This window comes from Colossoma macropomum, unplaced genomic scaffold, assembly GCF_904425465.1.
Source record: "Colossoma macropomum unplaced genomic scaffold, Colossoma_macropomum, whole genome shotgun sequence".
Classification (NCBI taxonomy): Eukaryota; Metazoa; Chordata; class Actinopteri; order Characiformes; family Serrasalmidae; genus Colossoma; species Colossoma macropomum.
The window spans coordinates 7482743-7503872 of record NW_023494810.1 but is presented as its reverse complement, the minus strand read 5'-3'; the positions used below and the strand labels follow the sequence as shown (position 1 = coordinate 7503872).

At 38.9% G+C, this 21130-nt stretch overlaps 1 protein-coding gene across 2 annotated transcripts in view; it reads right to left on the bottom strand.

The window, feature by feature from the left end:
• arhgef3 (Rho guanine nucleotide exchange factor (GEF) 3) overlaps positions 1 to 21130 on the bottom strand; it is a 124004-nt gene that overhangs the window by 88477 nt on the left and 14397 nt on the right. For both annotated transcript variants that reach the window (XM_036559224.1, XM_036559225.1), the window contains exon 2: positions 8808 to 8874. In XM_036559224.1, coding sequence (XP_036415117.1) covers positions 8808 to 8874 — 67 coding nt within the window. The remainder of the gene's footprint in view (positions 1 to 8807; positions 8875 to 21130) is intronic.

The window sequence follows — 21130 nt, the reverse complement described above, 5'->3', positions numbered from 1 at the left end:
AGCAACTGAATTGCAATTGAAGCAATGCATGCAGCTACAAATCTAGAGAATGATAACAGACCTACAATGATGTGCAAAGACAAGCAGACTCCTCTGGCATATTGGTAATGGAACAAACTTCTACTGGCAATCTGAACAGCAGGGTCCCTTTCAAGAGCTACTGAGTGTACTGAGGTACATTTAGCCCCAGTTATGGCATTTATGTTCATTTTATCTTGGGCTGTAATGAATGATAAATAACTCAGTTTCAGGAGATTTACTTTATATACACGCTGATGTCTGAGTCCACCAATAAGGACTACATTTCATGGTCCATTTAAGGAGCGCTTGTTAATATCTGGGTGTATTAATGTAGAATTCAGTTGATGTGTGCATATATCAAGTATTTTACATTGGCTTAGAATGCAGCTCAACCAATCAGATTTCAGAACTGGAACTATTTGTTTTAACAATGATATACTGATGGGTTGCGTCCTTGATTTTAGGCTTCTCGTTTAATGATTAATTGCTAATAATGATCAGTTATTGGTCTAAAAAATGTGACAAAATTCGCATCCCTAATTAAAATGATTCAGCTTGTGAACTCTGCCTTAACTTTGTTTTCAGTCTTTACTTCCCACACACACCCGCACCCCACAATTCACACTCACTGCATGTTCACTGCTGTTTAAAGACACCTTATCTTACTGTCACTTCTGACCTCTGTTATGAAGGCTTTAAAATACAGCGCAATATGAACATGTCTGAGACCTGCACCATGAAAGTAATGAATGTGCTGTATATTGAGGTTAAATGCCCAGGGTAATTTAAGAAAAGACCAGGAATGCTCTCCGCAGAAGACAGTATGCCATAGGATGAAAAACGACAGCACACCTTTTTGGCACGAGGCAGGCTGGAAGTGGGAGAACATCTGATTATCTGACCACCTTCTCTCCAAATGTTTAACGATAGCACTCTGCACAGAGGTTGTGTTTAAAGTCACGAACGGCTCTGTTCATAAATAAACCCCGTGGAGGGTGAAGAGATTTCCCCTCCAGCAGCATTTGGCAGCCAGAGCAGGCAAAAGGGCCTAGAATCGTTTAACCCCAAAGCAGGGCTGTGTTTGTTCCACCACCATTCGGAGTGTGAGGTGCCAGGCCCCGAGCTTGTTTGTGTTGGCAGCTGTAGGAGGCAGACTCCATGTCTGTGCAGCCATCAGAGCATGCCAGCTGGTGTCAGAGCGATTTGTAGAGGGAGTGAACTGAGGTCGAATCCAAAAGTGCAAGCACGTTTAAAATCTGATCGGGTGTCGGGCTGTTTCAAAAGGAAGAATCAAAGGAGAAATCAAAGAGGGAGGTTGAGATGAGGTACTCTAGAGGTCAGTGTGGGACGGTGCCGCACTCTCCCTTAGGATGGAGTGTTTTTATCCAGAGTAGAGAGATCAGTAAGACATGTTCTCATCTGAAAAGGTGTCCAACTCTAGTCTTGGAGGGCTTTAGCCTAGCACAGTTTGTTCAAATACACCTGATTCAACTCATCTGTTATTTTCCAGGTTTAACAGGTGTGCTGTGCTGTGGTAGTTTTTGTCAATATACCAACAAAATACATGGGTGTTATTAATTTCATATGAAATTATTTTTTCATGTTACACTGTTGGGATAGATTGGGTGTATTTTTGCTGTGTGATCAAGGACTTTAAGGATACTCATCTGATAAATAAGCAGAAAGCTCCTCAGCTTCAGTTGGTTTAGCTTTGTTAGCCAGCTAGGTTAACAACATAGCATCACTAGCTAGCATGGCTAAAGTTACAGTAAAGCAGGCATATCAAACTGGGGACCTTCCAGGCCAAAGTGCTGCGGAGATTAGCGTTTACCCTCATCTAACACTCTGAATTCAGTTCATGAAGGCCTTGCTAATTAGCTGATGAGCTGAATCAGGTGTGTTTATTGAGACAGTGTGCTGAAGTCTGCAGTGTTTTGGCCTGCTAGGACTGGAGCCTGACACATGCGTTCTAAAGGATTGCCGGCAATATTCTCTCTCTATTCTCTCGTAGCTACTATCTATACACATAGTTCAGTAAAAGCTGCATTTGTGTACTGTCATCTTTGATTTCACAACTAAACTGTAATTAATTTAGCAAGAAAGAACAGCATTGTGAACGTCACATGAGCTTTACTGTCCAATAGTTTGTGGCTGCTTAGCTTTTTCTGAAGCCATTTCCTGTGAGAGCATTTGAAACAGCCTGTCTTGAGCTAAAAAATGACTTTACTCAAGACCTCAAGCCATTTTGTTTGCTAAAACCCAACACTGTGATAGAGTATTAAAATTTACATCGTACCATATAGGCAGCTTTTACAACAAACTCCTCGGTTAGGCACAATAAATGTGGTATTAATATTAGTATTAATGTGGAAATAAGGGGTAAAAGAGGCATGGGATCTGAAGGTCTTAAGTGATAAATCCTGTTTTGTTCCCATTCAGTATCACTACGCTACCAGCGCCAACACCTGTCCAAACCATTTTTACACACAAAGCTATAAAACTGAGTGAAAAATGTTCTTAATCCATGAGATGCAACTGTATCCAAGAAAAATGTTTGGGAAAAAAGTACATTGCTATCACAAGTCAGAGCAAAAGTGGTGATTTTTCTTCATCTCTATTTCTCTATGTTTATCATATCTTATCATCTTATGTGTGAAACTGAATTAGGAACCATTCAAATGCACAGACTTAAATCTTTTCTCCAAAGCTAGACTTCTTCAGAAGATGAATGCCTTCAGAACATTTCATTCCCTACTTCAAAATAAAACCTTCACTGGAAATGATACAACACGGGAAAGCTTGGAACCGCCCTGCATTTCTAGACAGCTACTAATATAAAACCTCAAGGCAAGGCCTCAGACCTCCAAGGTGTAAATACCACACATGACAACAGGAAGAACTGGTTCGGTTTTCTTAGTGTAAGATGTCTCCTGAAATCTAAGCTAATCACAAATAATTCTTTGGAACCTTGAGAACTACAGAACCCACACATTGCTAGCTGGCAAAGAGTGGGAAAAATAGAGTACTGCATGTTTTAAGGCTGCACAGATTTACCAGTTCGAGGACACCAACCTAGTGCCTAAAGACAGTGGTTCTCTATAGAACCACAAATTCTTTAAGACTGATTTGCATGCATTAATGTGTTGTATATGTTGACATCATTAACAACAGCAGAACCCTTTTTGGTGCTAGATAGAACGATATACAGTACATTCTCCATGAATCTGAAGAACGTTTTCACAATGCAAAGAACTCAAAGCATGCAAATGGTTCTGTTAGTGTTCATGGTTCCATATAAAACCATTTCTTTTCTAAAGAACCCTTGAAGAACCAGCTTTTTTAACATTGTACATTCATCAGCTATTTTATCAGAAACAGCTACCATACAGGTGCAACTGTAGGTTTACAATTACTGACCATTTCCCAACTATTATTATCACAGCAGTGACATACTAGCAGATATTGAACTGATACAAATGTACCAGGTGAAGACACACCTACAGGATTAAGCAAGTCAGAGACCACCCTTTTTTATGTCATTTCCAGTCAAACCTGCCATTAAGTATAAGTTATTTTTCAGCAGCGGGAAATTATACAGAAGCCTCAACAACTAAATAGCATTTTTGCAGGATTTTGTGTATTCATGCTTTGACTTTATGACAGCTTCCATTCCTTTTCAAAGAAATCTGCAAGGATGTTTTCCACACCTCCAAAGTTCAGTCTTACAAGTTGGGTAAATCAGATTTAGAAAAACTCCACTTTTCCACTTATTTTCCTTTGAATTTGCTTTTCCTTGTGCAAGTAGATTATCTTATATCTAATCTCAGAAATGTTTCCTTTAGCTTTTTTAGATGCACGTGAGAAAGAAATGTTGCACTGAGTGTTGTGACCATACATATACATACATAGATGCCACGTTGCCTGTTGTTCTCTATCTGAGACGATACGTCCGCGCGTCCGCCATGTTGGAGCGGTCAAGATCCGCTTGTGAACAAATTCACTCGTATTGAGAGATGATGATTTCTTAGGATTAAATCAGCCACAACTTCCTTATTACTCAACCGATTTTCACCAAATTTGATTTGTTACAATCCTCAGACATAGATTAATCTAGGTTGCACAGACTGCTCTCGGTAGCTTTTCGCTGCTGTCAGAACAAAACCTCGTATCTCCATTTTTGTTGTTTTTTAGTTTTGTCATAATTTCAAAATGCCTGTTGTCCTTTATATTTAGTGTAAATTTCATGATGAATGGACCAAAAGAAACGGCACAAAATTACTTGGAAAGACATCTGGTTCCATCGACTTACATTAAAAGTAAAGTATGTTTTTTCCTTCTCTGGTAAAGTTACCATTTTGGAGATACAAGGTTTTGTTCCAACAACAGCATTTTATTTCTTTAATAACTGGTTGTGCTAATTAGTCGTCCGGACCAGCAAAAAAGAATACAGTCTGCACCTGATGTTAAAAATGAAGTTTAGTGCTCCGGTACAAATATCTCACACACATCAGCAAATCCATCAATGTGTGAATCACTTCTAATCTACACATAAAAATAAAATAAATCCCCAAAACACAGTAAGAAGGACAAAGCTAAAGTTGGCTTCCTATTTGTCAGCTTCTGGTTCAAATTTTCCCGTTCCACCTTAAATGGTGCAGCAGTTGCTTTCTGGTGCCTGAAGCTGCACCATTTAAGGTGGAACGGGAAAATTAAACAAGAAGCTGGCAAAAAGGAAGCTGACTTCAGGTTTGTGTAAAAAGGTGCTAAAGTTAATCTATTATGAATATCTATTAAGGAATGCTATAACTTACCTATACAAAGCATTAACCATCATTGCAAATAAATAACTAGTACATCAAGTTAAGATCCCCTGAATAGACTATTAAATGAAAGAAGCTTAATATAAAACAAGATGAAAAGCAATCACATCAACAGGTTCATATCTACACATAAACATCACACACACACAAGCATGGATCGCTGCGTTCCCTCTGTTATATAATCCTATCCCACTTTCTGAGAGCAATATTCTTGAAATAGTATAATTTTGCACCGTATCTTTCTTAAACTGCTGCTCTGTAATGGTACTGAATGCAGTCCAGCAGCGATGTTGACTGCCCAAAGTGGCGGTGCCATTGACGTGCCTGGCCGGACCCAGCGTGGCATCTAGGTATGTATATCTATGGTTGTGACACATTCCTCAAATAACTCTCATAAAAAATGTCTGTGACTTGTGCCACAGTAGCCCTTCTGTTAGTTGGGACCAGACAGCCCTTGTTGCTCTCGCACATCAGTGAGCCTCAGGTACCCAACACCCTGTTGTCGGTTTGTGGTTTGTCCCTCCTCGGACCAGTGTCAGTAAGTACTCACCACTGCTGACGCGGAGCACCACAGCCCTGGCTGTTTCGGAGATGCTCTGACCAAGCCGTCAGGCTATAACGATTTGGCCGTGGTTGAAGTCAGGTTTTTATGCCTGCCCATTTCTCCCCCATCCAACACAGCAACTATGAGAGCTGAAGATCTGCTTACCATCTAATACATCCCAGACCTTAACATGCACCACTGCTATGAGAAAACTTCATTCTCTTCATCTGTGTGTGCTCAGAATGTTTTGGCTCATCGATGTATATTGTAATATAAAAAAGATTACGCACAAAAATAAAAAAGAACCACAGGCTGTTCAACATTTTGAAAGGACAGGATACACTAGATAAACTCTGTAGATAAGATCCAGGAAAAGTGCATTTCTCGAGAATTTATAGTCACTGCAAGGTCAGTGCGGGGATTAGTCTTGAGCTCAGTCGTCAAAGACAAGGTGATTGAAGAAGATCTTTTTCTGTTACTTGTTCCTTTCAAGGAATTACTAGGACTTTCCAAGGTATTACTGGGAACCCACAGGCCTTGAGGAAGGAGCTCTAAGGTTATTCATTTACAAAAAAGAGCTTTGGTGCCAAACAAAAATAAACAGTATAAGCATTCCCTCTCCAACGCACCAGAACCAATGTGTGCTGGGCCTCGTTCCCTAAAACTAGGACAAGAGAACGACAAGTTAGCAGTGATAAAACAACTAGCAATAAACAATGAAGACAAGAAGGAGATTTATTGTTTCTTTTCTCTCTAAATAAACTCCTTATCGGAGTAGATATAGGACGTTACTAAGTATCCAAGCTGGGCATAAAATAAATGATTTTGGGCAAGCATCATGGTTAATTGTGCATCTTGGACTACTAACTCCACAGTTACGTCTCATTCATCTTCCAAAACGTCTCGCTGCTGAGGTGTTATTTAGACTTTTAGTAATAGCTGTCTACACGTAAGTGAATGACCTAATCCAATTTCTAACTGTAGAACCATGAGCAATCCTTAAATCTACCTTCATTTCGCTCTTTCATAATCTCAGTCGTACTGTGGAACGAGCAGCCCCGACAAATCAATCAACATTTCGGGCACAGACCCAAGTAACTCCAGTCTATCTAATTTAGAGGAAGCAGCCAACACAGCTCTCTCATTATCTTCCGAGACGCGAAAAGGATTGAAAACTAATGGCTTCTACAAAGACAATCTGGTCTAGCTCTAAAAAGAAGACCGAATTTTTTTCTAAAATAGCCTATCTGTACCCAATACCCCATGTGGTTTATTGGCATGGCAACTCCAGCTAGAGCCTCAAACTCGGTGTTATGGCAACAGGGAGAGCAGAATATTTAATGGCCCACTGGTGGCTCTGAACATGCCCTCACAAAGGTGAACTGTGGACGGACAGGGACTACACTCACGCTGTGAAGCAGTGGCCCATCTCATATGCTTAACAACAACCTGCTGAGAGGGATGTTTTCTACGACCAAAGCTTTGGATGGTGAGTTCTATCTGATTCAGTTCCTCACAGCATTCATTTTCCTTAAATAGCACAAGAGGACAGTTCTGCTCAGTATTTTACATAATACAGTATACAAGCTAACTGAGGTTTCTCATTCTGCTGCCTACTTCAGCACTGATGGCTTTGAGAGGTAAATGTACCCTTACATTATAGACATGGAGGTCTGAGGCCTGACTGATCGATTTTAAGCTGCAAAATTCAGATAAATAGTTTAGGTTATCTGAAATTAAATAAGATGCTTCATTAAACAGTGCTTTAATAACTGATATAACCGCCGTTTCTTGACTGTCAAAATTCTTAGCATCAAACAAACATCTGAAACTTACAAAGTCTAAAATGATACAAATATGACAGCACAGGAGGTGGAGTTTCCCAACTTTTATAGCTTTGTTGGTTTAATTTTTCTTGTTTTTCATTAGTTCTTTTTATATATATGTTTTTAACATCTTATCTCCATACCAGGAGTGTAGCTACACGGCCTGGGGTGCCTCACTTGGAAGCCAGGCCCCCTTCAGATTTCTGATGGCTCAAATAAAAAAGCCCCTGATGCCAATGAAAACATTACAAAGGCTAATTTGTCTTGTGCCTTTATTATAAAGGGTGAACTCAAATGTACATCGTGCATCATGCCTTTTTTCCACCTTAAATAAACAAAAATGACCAGCCAAGCTTTCTTTTTCATCAGCACCAATTTTTGCCAGCAGCTGTTACCATGGCAACGATGCCACTATCGGTCATTTTTTTACACCAGGGCCGCGGTTTTCAACCAATTCAACAAGGTTGGTTTAAACTTTAAAAAAAAATTATTTTTAACACCTGCATATCCTATTTGGCATAATATCATCCTGCTTGACTGTTTCTGCAGACTATAGAGTTGAGCTGTGCTTGTTCCCAGTGTAGTTTACTTCTTAAGAAACTTTAGTGAACTAGTAAACAACGACAACATTCGCCCCGATATCTATTTCTAGAGCTGTGAAAGGTACGAATGTGGTTAATTCATCCATACATGTTACATGCTGTCAGCTATTATAGTAACTAAGTAGATAAATGTGAGGTCAGTTATGTGCTTAAAATTGTAATTTTTGTCAAATTTGTGGTTGTCAAACTCACTATAGAGATTTCTCTGGGACATATTGCTTCCACAACCTTCCTCATGCTGAAGTTTAGTTGTGGAAGCATTTCACATGTTTTTGATATTTTAACCATAATAGTTTGGCCTATATTATTGTAATAAATGTGAAAAACTGGCTAGTAGGCCTATTCATTACAATACAGAACAAGCCATAAATAAATATTACTGTTTTATCAGTGACACTTTCACAGACACTAAGATGTTTACACTGATGTTCAAAAGTGTGGAATCACTTATCAGTATTATAAACAAGCCACCGAAAAGTATTTTCTTGATGCTGTAATCAATATTTTGAGTATTTTGGTATCAAAAACGATTTATGAAATGAAAAATCACATACTGGATTTCTCTACTTACAGTTAATGTTGTCAGGTTTTTCTGCCTCCAGGTTTTGAAATATGAGGCATTCCAAATATTAATTTTATTATAACATCATTGTTGAGGCTATACAGCTTTCGATTTAGAATCACCGTTCTACCTGTAAAATGTCTTTTTTTTTACATCTTTGTCCTGCTATTCATTTGAAGCACGTGAAGCTGCTCAGGGCAAACATATTAGAACCATTTTATACATTTTCTGCAACTAAACTGTTTTATTTTATTGAAAACCAAGTTTGATTCCAAACTTTAGTGTATGTAACCTTATATCAGTCATTTTTATTGGTGACAGAGTATATCAGTCGACCACCATATTAATATACCATACTAACCCACACAAAGGTGTAGGTGTAATTCCACTGTACAGTAACTTCTGTGACTTCTGAAAGCATAAAGAACTCACCCCTCTGAACATCCAGCTCTCCGTCGAGGAGAAGAGAGAGAAGGAGCTCTTTCTCTGCAGCATCGGCCTAAGGGCACAGATCAAAAGGCGGAGGTCAAATTGATGTCAAAACAGGTCTTTAATCACATTGGTTTCACCATTTGAGATAGCAAACAGAATCAGTGACTAAAATCCCCTCATTCACTTCTTCCCCTCTAAGAAGCATTTCAACCCCAGGAAACTACTCACACTGTTGCCATTACCATGTGTCTTTGAAGCTTGGCTAATGGACAAAGTGAAGGTTCCTACTGTCTACAGGGTTTAAGGGCACGTGAGCCACATCAAAAGCCCACAAGAATGCCCCCATGTTTACACAAGCCAAGGCCTCAAGTCAGCAGAAATGAAAGAGCGGCTAGGATGAAACTTTGATGTCGGAGAAGCTGCTTGTAGCTCAGCAAGTAGGAAGTGTGGCACATTTTAAAGGTATCTGACTGAAACATCAGCCTGAACATGAGCTCTGTGTTAAATCGAGATTTACTGCAATAAAAATGTAATATACACAAACTCTGTTCAGTCATTCCTGGGTTCTGTGACTAAAGACTGTCTTTAGTTCCTATCAAATAGCGCTTAAGGAGTTTTTCTGAGGTGTTATTGTATGAAGGTATATAGTTATGAATGCTTTTAGATTTTAGCCTGTTTCTCACAGTCTGGGCCAAGTGCAGAGGTGTGACTGATTCAAGGTTTCTTCACTCTTAAAGTGACAGTAGAAAAATCAAGCTTACAGATTCTTTTAATTTTTTTTTTCATGTAGTCAATCATGTAACAAGCCAAGACATGTGTGGTGTTCGAAGCTTACTTTTATAGTTTTGCACCGCAGCTACTAGGCTAATGTAGCTAAGAAGTAAACAGTCTTGCGGGGCCAAATGTGGCAAAATCTGCCGCAAACAAGGACACGCTCTTCCTAAAAACCTGCCCCAAAATTCCTCTAGTCTATTCTCTTTCAATGTCCAGAGTATGATCAAGAACACAAGCAAAACAAACTAGCTAGTAAAATACTATCATTAGTTAGCAGAACTATTTTTTTCTTGCAAGAGGTTATGTTTTTTTACCGCATGTAATATGTTTTTGGGGGGACTTATATTACATCTATGGGCTAATGACAGATTTTTTGACGGTCACACAATATTGACAAGCGCACCATCACTAAGGTATTGGATTAGTTTCGAAGTTTCACACTCAGATTGTTCCCACTCTAATAAGTCTACATCCCCACCCACATTTAGCCCAAAATTTCTCGTGGTTGTTCCTACAGGTCCGTGTTAGGAAATCAAATCTGGAGACAAACAAGTACTTGACACTTCTACTCCACCAATTAGCATTTTATAAACGACATGCCTAAATCACCATAAACATCCCTTAAACCACTCTGAGGTGTTAAGCAATCTCAAATAGTCTTTTTTAAGCAGTTTCTGACCAGGCACATGCACAGATAGACCCCAGGGGTGCTAGAGGCCTTGCCCCTTTGCCCTCAGATTTACAAGAGGCCTCTTGGTTGGTGTGTATAATAACTGTACTTTATAGTGTCTTCACCATTCTTCTAGATCCCTTTCAGTGACATGAGGCTCAGTCTAACCCTGGAAATGGTGCTCGTAGGTTGGCTTGGGTTATACAAGATTCATCGCTCTTGGGCGCCCCCTCTGGTGGAGTTCCCCTCAGTAATTCCTACCTGCATGCATCTCCAGAGAACTGGAAATCCCACAGATAAATACTGATAATATCTTCAAGAAAGCATAACATTCCAAAAAGCGTTACATAGGTGTCAGTAATAAGGGGTGTTAATAACCAAGTTTCCAGTATTGTAAAAAACACAGGGATTTATAAGATACTCTATGGAGCCTTTGAATTGAGTTAAAAACTGTATGACATGGGCCAGTTCACATTTGGCATTAACGTATGCATTGGGAGATCTGACCATGAGTGGACAGAGCTAAGTACAGGTATGAGCAGGGCCCAATGCATCTTAGAGATGCACAGCGAACTGATCACTCAAACCACTTTCCAAGGTGGTCAGGGACATTTACGGCCACATAGTAATTCTAAAGTGTTATACGGTCAAACCACTCCGGACACAGACTAGCATTTTAGGTGATGATGACTGACTGTGTCACTCGTTGCCAGTTAAAGATCAGCTCCACTGACCACAGCTTTGCAAACACAGAACACATGAAAGAAATGTCTCAAAGAGTCAGAATGCTGCAGTAATTCCTCTGCAATGTTTCACCCACTTACAGAACATATCCAACATACAGATTTATTAGCCACTTTATTAGAAATACAAGAATACCTTGCTGTATTTCACCACCTCGCTGGTGTACAGCTAGAGAGTGCAGCTTATCTGTTGATGCACAATTTGTGTTAACCATCCTCTAACTTTTATCAATGGTCAGTTTCTGAGCACAGAGACGCTCTTGGCTGGATATTTTGAGTGGTGGACCTAAAAGGACCTCTCAACCTAGCAGTGACATTGATGTGTGTAAAATCTACCATGTCAGTGTCACTACTGTGTTGTGAATGATCCACCCTCCAAACAATATCTGGTCGACAGCAGTCCTGTGGTCAAAAAACTGACCAATGATGAATGGGATAGAATGTGGTTGATGAATTGTGCAGGAATAGATGGGCTTATAATCTGTAATTTTACACCTACATAGTGGACCTGTAAGGTAGGTGCAAATGAAGTGGTCAGAGAATGGAAGTACAGGGCAGGTGTTTCTAATAAAGTAGACAGTGTCTTATAATTCCTCAAAAGTCTGATTTAGTGCAAAACAGAATAAAATGTCCTCATCTATACAATTTCCATACATCCATATTGAGGTGCAGAAAACATTTTTGGCGTCTTGATTGTTTTCTTCACAGTTAATGTCATGAGTGTGTTCAACTGTTCTTTTAGAGCCAAAAGGTCAATGAATGGTAAAAGCAATTGAGCCCAGACGACCCTATAAATTAGTCCTTTAAATCACTGAAAGTACGCAACTCTATTTTATGATTTTCTTTGGTCTTGGTGGTCTTAGTCTGTTGTCATGTTCAATTTCATTCCCACTGTTAAGTAAGCTCCACGACTTTAGCCTTCTAAAATACGATCTCTTTGGCTTGCTAAGCGTGGCAGGAGCTTTTGTTTAAGTTCACATTCTCTAGGCTCCCCCCATCCCTCACCCCCCACCCCCTGGAGGTCTGTCAGCCTGTTTATCAGCGCTTGAGGAAGACTCCCGCTGGGCCAGGGCATGTTATCCCTCTTCCTGGCAGATTTGTGTCTTCTGCAGTTCTTGAGCAGTTTATCCGGACCACTCGCGCGACAATCCCCCTAACTTTACCCAGCTCCTTCCCTTGATACATCAAACAGAAATCTGTGAGGTTCAGCATTCTCTGCATACAAGACCAGACATTCAGCATTTTTTACAATGTATTCTGGTATAATGGGTCCATAAATACTGAACCTCAGCCTTTTAAAATACGCTTTCCTGTTAGATTGGTCATTTTTACTAAAGCACTAAGTGATCTGAACATTACCACCAAGTTTCTGCCAAAATCATGATTTATTTAAACCAGCATTTCCAGGTCCCAGTGGAGTATACCTTATGATTTAGTGTTTCCTCCCATAGCATTCATTCAACCTATGCAAACAATTGACAATTAGCTTAACAATGATACTGCAATACATAATACTATCTCAATAATACTGCAATATATAACAAAGTGTCATGGTATTTGCTAACATGATATTTCCTGAGGTTTGCTAACAAGTAAGAACAGACACAATGCACCAACAAAACAGCAGTGCCAATGTATAAAAACAACGATTTGTACTTTGATTAAATATAATAAGGAAGAGGATGAAAAATCAAACAATTGGTTAAAAAATAAATTAGATAATGACATAATTGGCAAACAGCTCCTTGTTACTATACAGGTTTAATTCAGTAGTGTGACACCGATGGTTGTTGTTTTCAGCCTAGGGGTGGGTAATATTGCAAAAATAAAATATCTTAATACTTTAAGACATTTTCACAATAAACAATATGCATCATTATATTTAGGTTTTTTTTCTGAGGTTTGATAAATTGTAACAGATAAAAAAGAACCAGTATACAAAATTTTGGGCAATCTTGGTCAATTGCTTATTTTGTTAATTTTAATTTTTAATTACTTTACCAAAGTGCATAAAAACTAAAAGTCTAAATGAGCCAGAGGCATTTTGGAAAGAAATGTTGTGGACTGGTGAGATAAAAGCAGAATGTTTTGGCCACAATCACTAACAGTAGGTTTACAAAAGCATTTGATGCGAAGTACACCTTGCTGACTGTTAAGCATAAGGGTATATTTATTATGCTTTGGGGTTCTGTGGCAGCCACTGGCACAGGAAACACTGCATGGGTAGATGGAAAAAGGGATTCCACTAAATATCAGAAAAGTATAGAGGCAAGTGTGACACATTAAGTCAAGAAACTGAAGATGGATAGAGGCTGGCTTCTACATCAGGACAATGACACAAAATATACCTCAAAATCCACCAAGAACTGCCTTGAGAAATGCAAGCTGAAGCTTTTGGAATTGCGCTCACATTCCCCTGACTTTAAATATCATTGAAAATCTGTGGGTAGATCTTAAACATGCTCTACATGCCCAAAAGTATCACAGAACTAGAAGCGTTCTGCAAGAAAGGTGAAAAAACAAGAATAGAAAGACTCCTAGCTGGCTACAAAAAGCATTTGCAAAACGGGGATATCTGCCAAAGGGGGTGTTACTAAGTAATGACTTTTGCACATGCTATAATTATTGGTTTTATTGTTAAGTTAATCTAAATCTAACCGTAACCGCGCATTAAAATTTACAGAAAAAAGTTACTTTTAAAAAATTGAGATGTTGCAGATGTTGTGTTTCCTTCTTTTCACAGAAATCAACAAAATATATAAATTGGCCATAGGTGCATAAACCTTTGCTCACAACTGTAACAACAAACAGAATAAGAATAAATGTTGCCATATTGCCCAGTCCTATTTCAGGCTTTCTACAATTGATCTAAATCTTTATTTTTCATAAAACGTGCAATCTGGCTAGTCAGATTCTGCAGTCTCTTTGCTGAGCCATTTAAAACAGGACAAATCATGATCCCCATCTATGTCTATTCACTCAGTGAGATTTGTAGTCATTCGTTATCTCTCAGACACCTTGTCTTCCCCAGTGTCTGATGTGGGCTTCTCTTTACACTTTATCTGCACAGTGCTCTTTCCCACAACCTTTAAAGGTCAGCATCTGGAGCACTGGCTTGATAACCATACACTGACCAGAGACCAGCAACTAGTGTGATATTTGATAAATCACATCCTCAGATAGCCAGTCTAGGAGTAACACACACACACACACACACACACACTCACACACACACTCACACTCACACTCACACTCACACTCACTATACATTTTATACAGCATTTATACAATGTGCGGTCGTGCACATGGCCATATATTTTAAATATTAAAGTAAAAATATGTAATATTCCGCTCCATATGTATTAATAAGTGAGTATCTATATGTAAAAATAAATATAAACATATAAAAGACACCCACTCTGGAAAACCTGGCAAACTTCACAGGTGTGTGTAAGCCCATTGTGTGCATGTAGAGAGGAACAATGGAATAAATAAATGAAGCCTGCCCCCCCAAAGGCTAAAAGGAGGATTATATGCCCTCCATGTACATATTACAAGTACATACACCAATCAGGCATAACATTATCCTTAAAACAATGATCCTTGTTTCTAGGCTCATTGTCCATTTTATCAGCTCTACTTACTATATAGATGCACTTTGTAGTTCTGCAATTACAGACTGTAGTCCATCTGTTTCTCTGCACACCTTTTACCCTGTTCTTCAGTGGTCAGGACCCTCATGGACCCTCACAGAGCAGGTACTGTTTGGGTGGTGGATCGTTCTCAGCACTGCAGTGACACTGATGTGGTGGTGGTGTGTTAGTGTGTGCTGTACTGGTGTGAGTGGATCAGACACAGCAGTGGAGTTTTTAAACACTCACTGTCCACTCACTGTCCACTCTATTAGACACTCCTACCTTGTCAGTCCACCTTGTAGATGTAAAGTCAGAGGCGATAGTTCATCTGCTGCTGCACAGTTTGTGTTGGTCATCCTCTAGTTCTTCATCAGTGGTCACAGGACGCTGCCCACAGGATGCTGTTGGCTGGATATTTTTGGTTGGTGGACTATTCTCAGTCCAGCAGTGACACTGAGGTGTTTAAAAACTCCAGCAGCACTGCTGTGTCTGATCCACTCAGACCAGCGCAACACACACTAACACACCACCACCACGTCAGTGTTACTGCAGTGCTGTGAATGATCCACCACCCAAATAGTACCTGCTCTGTGAGGGTCCTTGGGGGTCCTGACCACTGAAGAACAGGGTAAAAGGGAGCTAACAAAGAGAAACAGATGGACTACAGTCTGTAATTGTAGAACTACAATGCACCTATATAGTAAGTGGAGCTGATAAAATGGACAATGAGTGTAGAAACAAGGAGGTGGTCATAATGTTATGCCCGATCAGTGTACAAGTACTAATATGCCCCAATAATAATAATAATAATAATAATAATAATAATAATATATATTATCACATATATATATATATATATATACTTAGTCACTGCAGTAAATTTCCTCCCTGTGGGTGCTCCTTGGGTTATCATTGTGGAAAAGACTCATGTCATAAAGTGTGACTTAGATTCCTGGAGGAGGATGTATTTGGAAAAACCTGAAAAGATCTATGACAACACAAGTATTCTGACGACATTGGGACAAACTGGAACTTCAGAAGATGAATCATCATAAATTGAAGGCTTATGAGCTGCACAGAAATAAGGCTGTTGCTCATACCTCTAAAATGCAATATGGGTCATTACTGAGGAGCCTTTGTATATCATCTTAGTAAACACTTCTCAGAATTGTAAATCATGAAGGGTATAAAAGAGCTTACAAAGAAATGTTAACCGATAAGCTAAGATCAAAAATCCTTAAAGCAAAACAATACAGTTTATCAGAGACCAAAAGTACCAAAGTAGAAAAAATATTGGTCCTATAATGGACCCCAATGGGACGCCTAAGTAGGTGCTCAGGAAATGACCATAAATGGACTGATACACCCACTCAGAAGCGACTATGACTCAGTCTCTGAGGGGTGAACACTAGAGAGTCTAATATGCACTTGTAGCGCACGCTAAATGCTGTCATACCCACTCACCTTGCTGCATTCGGGGCTTTTACTCTATCGTGTTATTTAGCCGAGGCAGTGTGTAATCAGCTTTCGTGCGTGGGTGGTTAATGTATGAGTTCACCCACTAGGCCAGAAGACTGATACCATGTTTGTTTGCTGAAAAGATGTATTTGAAAAAAAGGACTCGTAACATTACACGAGTCCTAGAAGTGGTTTGAAAAAAATGATGATGATGAAATGGTAAAGACAAAGTTTTTTTTTTCTGGTTTGTTTGAAAAGGGATATAATCACAGAGTCTGACAATGCTGTAATGTTATTTACTTAACAAAATTGACAAAGGCTTGTTTTTGTCAGCCAACGTGGCTTACCTCTACATCTACAACTGCTTTGTCTTCACTCTGTCTTGCACAAGAGTCCACCTAGTGGCTATTTAAGCCTGCAGAATTCAACAGTTTGGACATAATCATAATAAACAAGAAGTTAAATGGTACTCTATAAGGAATCTCTCTGTGTTTTTGGTACATTCTGTTATTGTTATTAATGCATGAGTCATTTTTACAATCCTTTAGGGTTTTCCAGGTGTCGAGCTAACACAAAGACAAAAGATAAACCCTCCCATTAATTCTCATACTTTTATTACAGGCTACGATAGTAACATCCAGGAAGCCAACAGACTGCCCGTAAGGAAGCTCAATGACTTACAGACCAAAAATAGTAAACTAGTGTAAGTAGTTTAACACCAACAATAGAAGATATTTGGGATATGAAACTTGAGTCAGAAGTGAATTTTAAAAAAATGCAAATACAATAGCAGAAAGAACATTGTAAATTGTATGAAGTGTCTTCATAATTCAAAGCTTGTATTGTAGAAGCCAGAAACTGACAAAGGTCATCATGTTCCTCCATTTGTTCTGTTTCATCTGTTTAATAGGGAACACTGGCTCTCTAAATTGGTAAAAGCAAGAGAAGGACAGCTCAACTTATCACTCATCAGTAGAGTCCCCAGTGTGGGCTTTGAATATCAAAACATAACATTAAACAGGTAATTTCCCACACTGACATGAAGACCAAATGTCAGTGGTGAGTTCCTCTTCCAAATACAATTAATTCAGAGGCAGAACTTACTATATGTGAGCCAGCAGGCCACAATGTTTAAGCCCCAGCTAAACTAGATCAGACACCACTCAAGAACTACTCATATGGTCGTATGGTCTCTCAACCTGGGGGTTTCCATGGACGCTACATTTAACAGGAAGATACACAGAAGCCTCAAGAACCTCAAGTCTATTTTCCACATTTTCAGTATTTAGTGTGTCCACTCTTTGCCTTTATTACAGCTTTCATTCTTTTAAGGAGACTTGCCATCAGTTTTTCAACTAAATCTACATGGATATTTTCCACACCTCCAAAGTTCAGTCTTAGAAGTTCTGCTTCTCATGATCCAAGATCTTTTTAGTGTTTTCTTTTCTCATTAAGGGACTCAAAGTGCTTTAGGTCTCACAGCGCTGAGTCGTCTTCTCACAGTGGAAGGATGGACAGAAACACCTGTGGATGTTTTCAGATCTGAAGTAAGAGTGGAGCTTGATTTACTCCTCTCTCTCAAAGATGAAAGCTTTAAGTGCTGTTTATCTGACAGGGACAGTATTGGTGGTCTAGCAATTCTTGCCTGCCAGAATCTAGCATAGACCCCACACTGTACAACTTATTACTGAATGAAATAAAAGCTATTATTAACATGACAAATGATCTCAAATTTTCTGAACCTTAGCATATGTTGAAGTAAACAATAAAGGCTATGATGCTGGAAATGGCGCTGTATGTCTACCGTGGGAGAATATGAAAGCTGAAAGAAGCTGAGGCTGGGCTCGCATGAGAGCGACTGTGTGTGGAGGTTTTAATTGCAGTATGAAAAGCCAGCGGAGATTAGGAGAGTCGTCCTTTAATTATACACTCGGCTCATGAGAAAGCCCCTGTGCTGCGAGCGCGCAGTAAACACTGCCACATGTCAAACCAGCAAGAAGAGGAACTTGCAGAACAGCAACTTAGCTAGTGTGAGGGGTCCTCCTATTCATTTCTAGGCCTATTTAGGCCTTCAGCACATTTATTATCTAAATCACCAGTCAAAAGTTTGGAAATACTTGATTGAATTGGTTTTAAGGCTTATGCTTAAATGCTTGAGACTGGTTTCTAAAATAAATAAAAACAGTGAATTTTACGTATAAATTTTTTTCCAAAATATTTTTTTTATATAATATATTTTTAAATGCTACCCAACAAGTGGCTGTCAGGAGCCGACAAATTCTCAGGGCAGAAACATTATTTATTGATTATTATTTATTTTTTAATAATTTGAACACTATCTGCCAAGCAAAACAACAGAAATGGTCCAAAATTACCTGGAATAAAATGCCTTTACTTTAAAGGGACCATATAATGGAAAACTGACTTTTCCTTGTTTTGTTTTTTTAGCCATGTTTTTTTTAAACAACATTAAAGTTTCAAAACATATCAGTCACTTCCCAGTCCATCTAGTTCATATATGGAAACTAGGCTGCCGAAAACAGCCCGTGTTTAACTCATTGCTTCTGTAATGTCACAAAAACAGCACATTCACATAAATCCGTCTAATCACTCTACAGCAGTTGTAGCAGTTCAGTTTAGCTCATTCATGATGAAGTTATATGGAGTGTTTCCACTGTTATGTTGAATGAGGCATGATACAGGACAGCCAATCAGAAGGCCCAAGGACCAGATCAGGCCCGTAGCATAATCCTATCTGGCCCGTTTCAATCCCCAGCATGCATACAACATAATGTGCATAATGTAATATGATGTAGCCTATTATAATGTGCATAATTTTGTGTATTGTAGCATATTTATTCATTCATTCATGCATTCATATATTTATTTATGAATGAATATTTTGAGTATTCATTATGTAATATTTCAAGGTTCCCTACAACTGCCTTTATTTTGAGATTGGTGTTTTGCCATATTTTGAATAAACAAGGACCAGCTCAGGTTATATCAAAATGTTATGTAACAGTCAAATAAAAACACAGATGTTCTCTGGCTCACAGATTTGTAGAGGTTTTTTAATATGGCCCTTTAAGTGGTTGAGTTTGACACCCCTGTCTTAAAGGCACAGTAACAAAAACAGCAAGCCTGATTCTATGATGCTGGGAAATTGTCATCTACAAATAAATTATGGCTGCACCAAAAAAACACACATTATAAGAGGACAGTGAGGGGGAAAAAATAAATGTACAACATGGGCCCTTTAACTGAAACATTAAAAGTAATAACTGCTTTTTTCTTCAAAGCAAAGCAGCACCAAGACAAAAGGGGGCTACTTTGATTTGTTTAAGAACTTTTTTGGGTCACTGCATAATTCTACATGTGTTATTTCACCGTTCTGATGTCTTCACAATTCTGGAAAATGGCCTAAAAACACCTTCTAGATGTGTCTAACTGTTTCACTACAGTGTATCATCTACTGAGTGAAGGGTGGCATTGCTGGATCACCTGACAATAGTAAGAGGCCTTACAACACGGTAACTCAATTTATAACCAAACGTCAACATGAATTTTCACTTTAGTGACGCTTTGATCTATACTTAGACTCTGCTGAACAGAAAAACATGTTTAAATGTCAGCAAAGCAAAATGGCCATGGGTGGCCTTCACTTTCTGAGGGTTTTGCTTTTTTTCCTACTTTGTTTGCCATTCGAGTTCATCACAAGACCCTCTCTGCCTCAACATTTCTAAGTTTAAAGGTCAGTAAAATGTTTTTTTTGCTTTCAAGTTTCCACTTAGAATGATTTTTCTGAAACAGAGTTTTGAGGTAAATGGTCAGACGCCTATAACAGATCAGGCAATTAGAGGCTCTTTCGGTGGAAAGAACAAGAAGGCCATGTAAAGCTGTTTCCTGACCCATGTCCTCTTACCTGCGGAGGAAACACACACACTCACACACACCTGTTTCCCCTGTACGCCTCTTCCCAAGCCAAACACACATTGCCATGACAACAATAATATAAACAAAGCTCCACCTGCTTCGGTTTCTTTCAAAACGGGGACTGATGAACGGCACTGAAGTGTTGAAGGAAAACAGCGACATGACAGAGACGCCTGTAATCACCTCATCAATCTCTTCATTACATACATAACACATCTGCGCTGATGCAAGAAACTCCACACCAGCATGTTTCCTCTCGGTAACACTTAATAAGCCATTTCCTCATGTTTCATTTTAACTGACAAAGGATTCGGTCTAATTTTTCAGAATCAGTTCAATGTGAGAACCCCAAATCAATCTTCATTATCAGTCTTGCACAATATTATTATATGGAACTGAGGTTTTATGTATTTATTCACATGGTCTGATAACAGTCTCTCCCCATTAACTGTAAACTGCTTGATTCATGCCCCTTCTACAGTCTTCAGTGTTCTGTGTCTCCCTCTTCTGGCACACTGTAAGAATAGTTTCACACAAAAATGGTTTCATTTTTTTCTCAGTAAACACAGGAAATCATACAGTTCACTAAATCACAACTGAATCTCAGCAGGCTTTTTCCGCCAGCGCTGCCAAACAATGCAGCATCGATCAGCTCACAATTCACAGACATTAATGGATTTTCATGGGGCTGCAGACCCTATACTACAATTTTTAGAGTGATGGCAAAACAAATCCCTTTATTTTAGACATAGCCAATCAGACAAGACCACTGCTGGGGTTACTCAAAAAAGTAATCCATTGTCTCAGAAATACATATATATTTTAGAAAAAAATAGCTGTTATTTGTGACTGTTGCAATTATTTTTTGTAATTTTAATGCAGCTTCATCCCCTCGACACAGATATAATGGACTATACCCTGTTGTTATTAAAAAGGAGCAGTCCATTACAAATTACTAATTACTACAAAATTTAAGGATAATTTTGCTTGTCTCAAGCCTTATTTCTTATTTAAACAAGTAACTGCCAATATATAGCTCCAGACTCACCAAACTCACCCCTGTTTAAAACTACAGCTGAGAGGCTAACATTGCTAATAAACACTTAG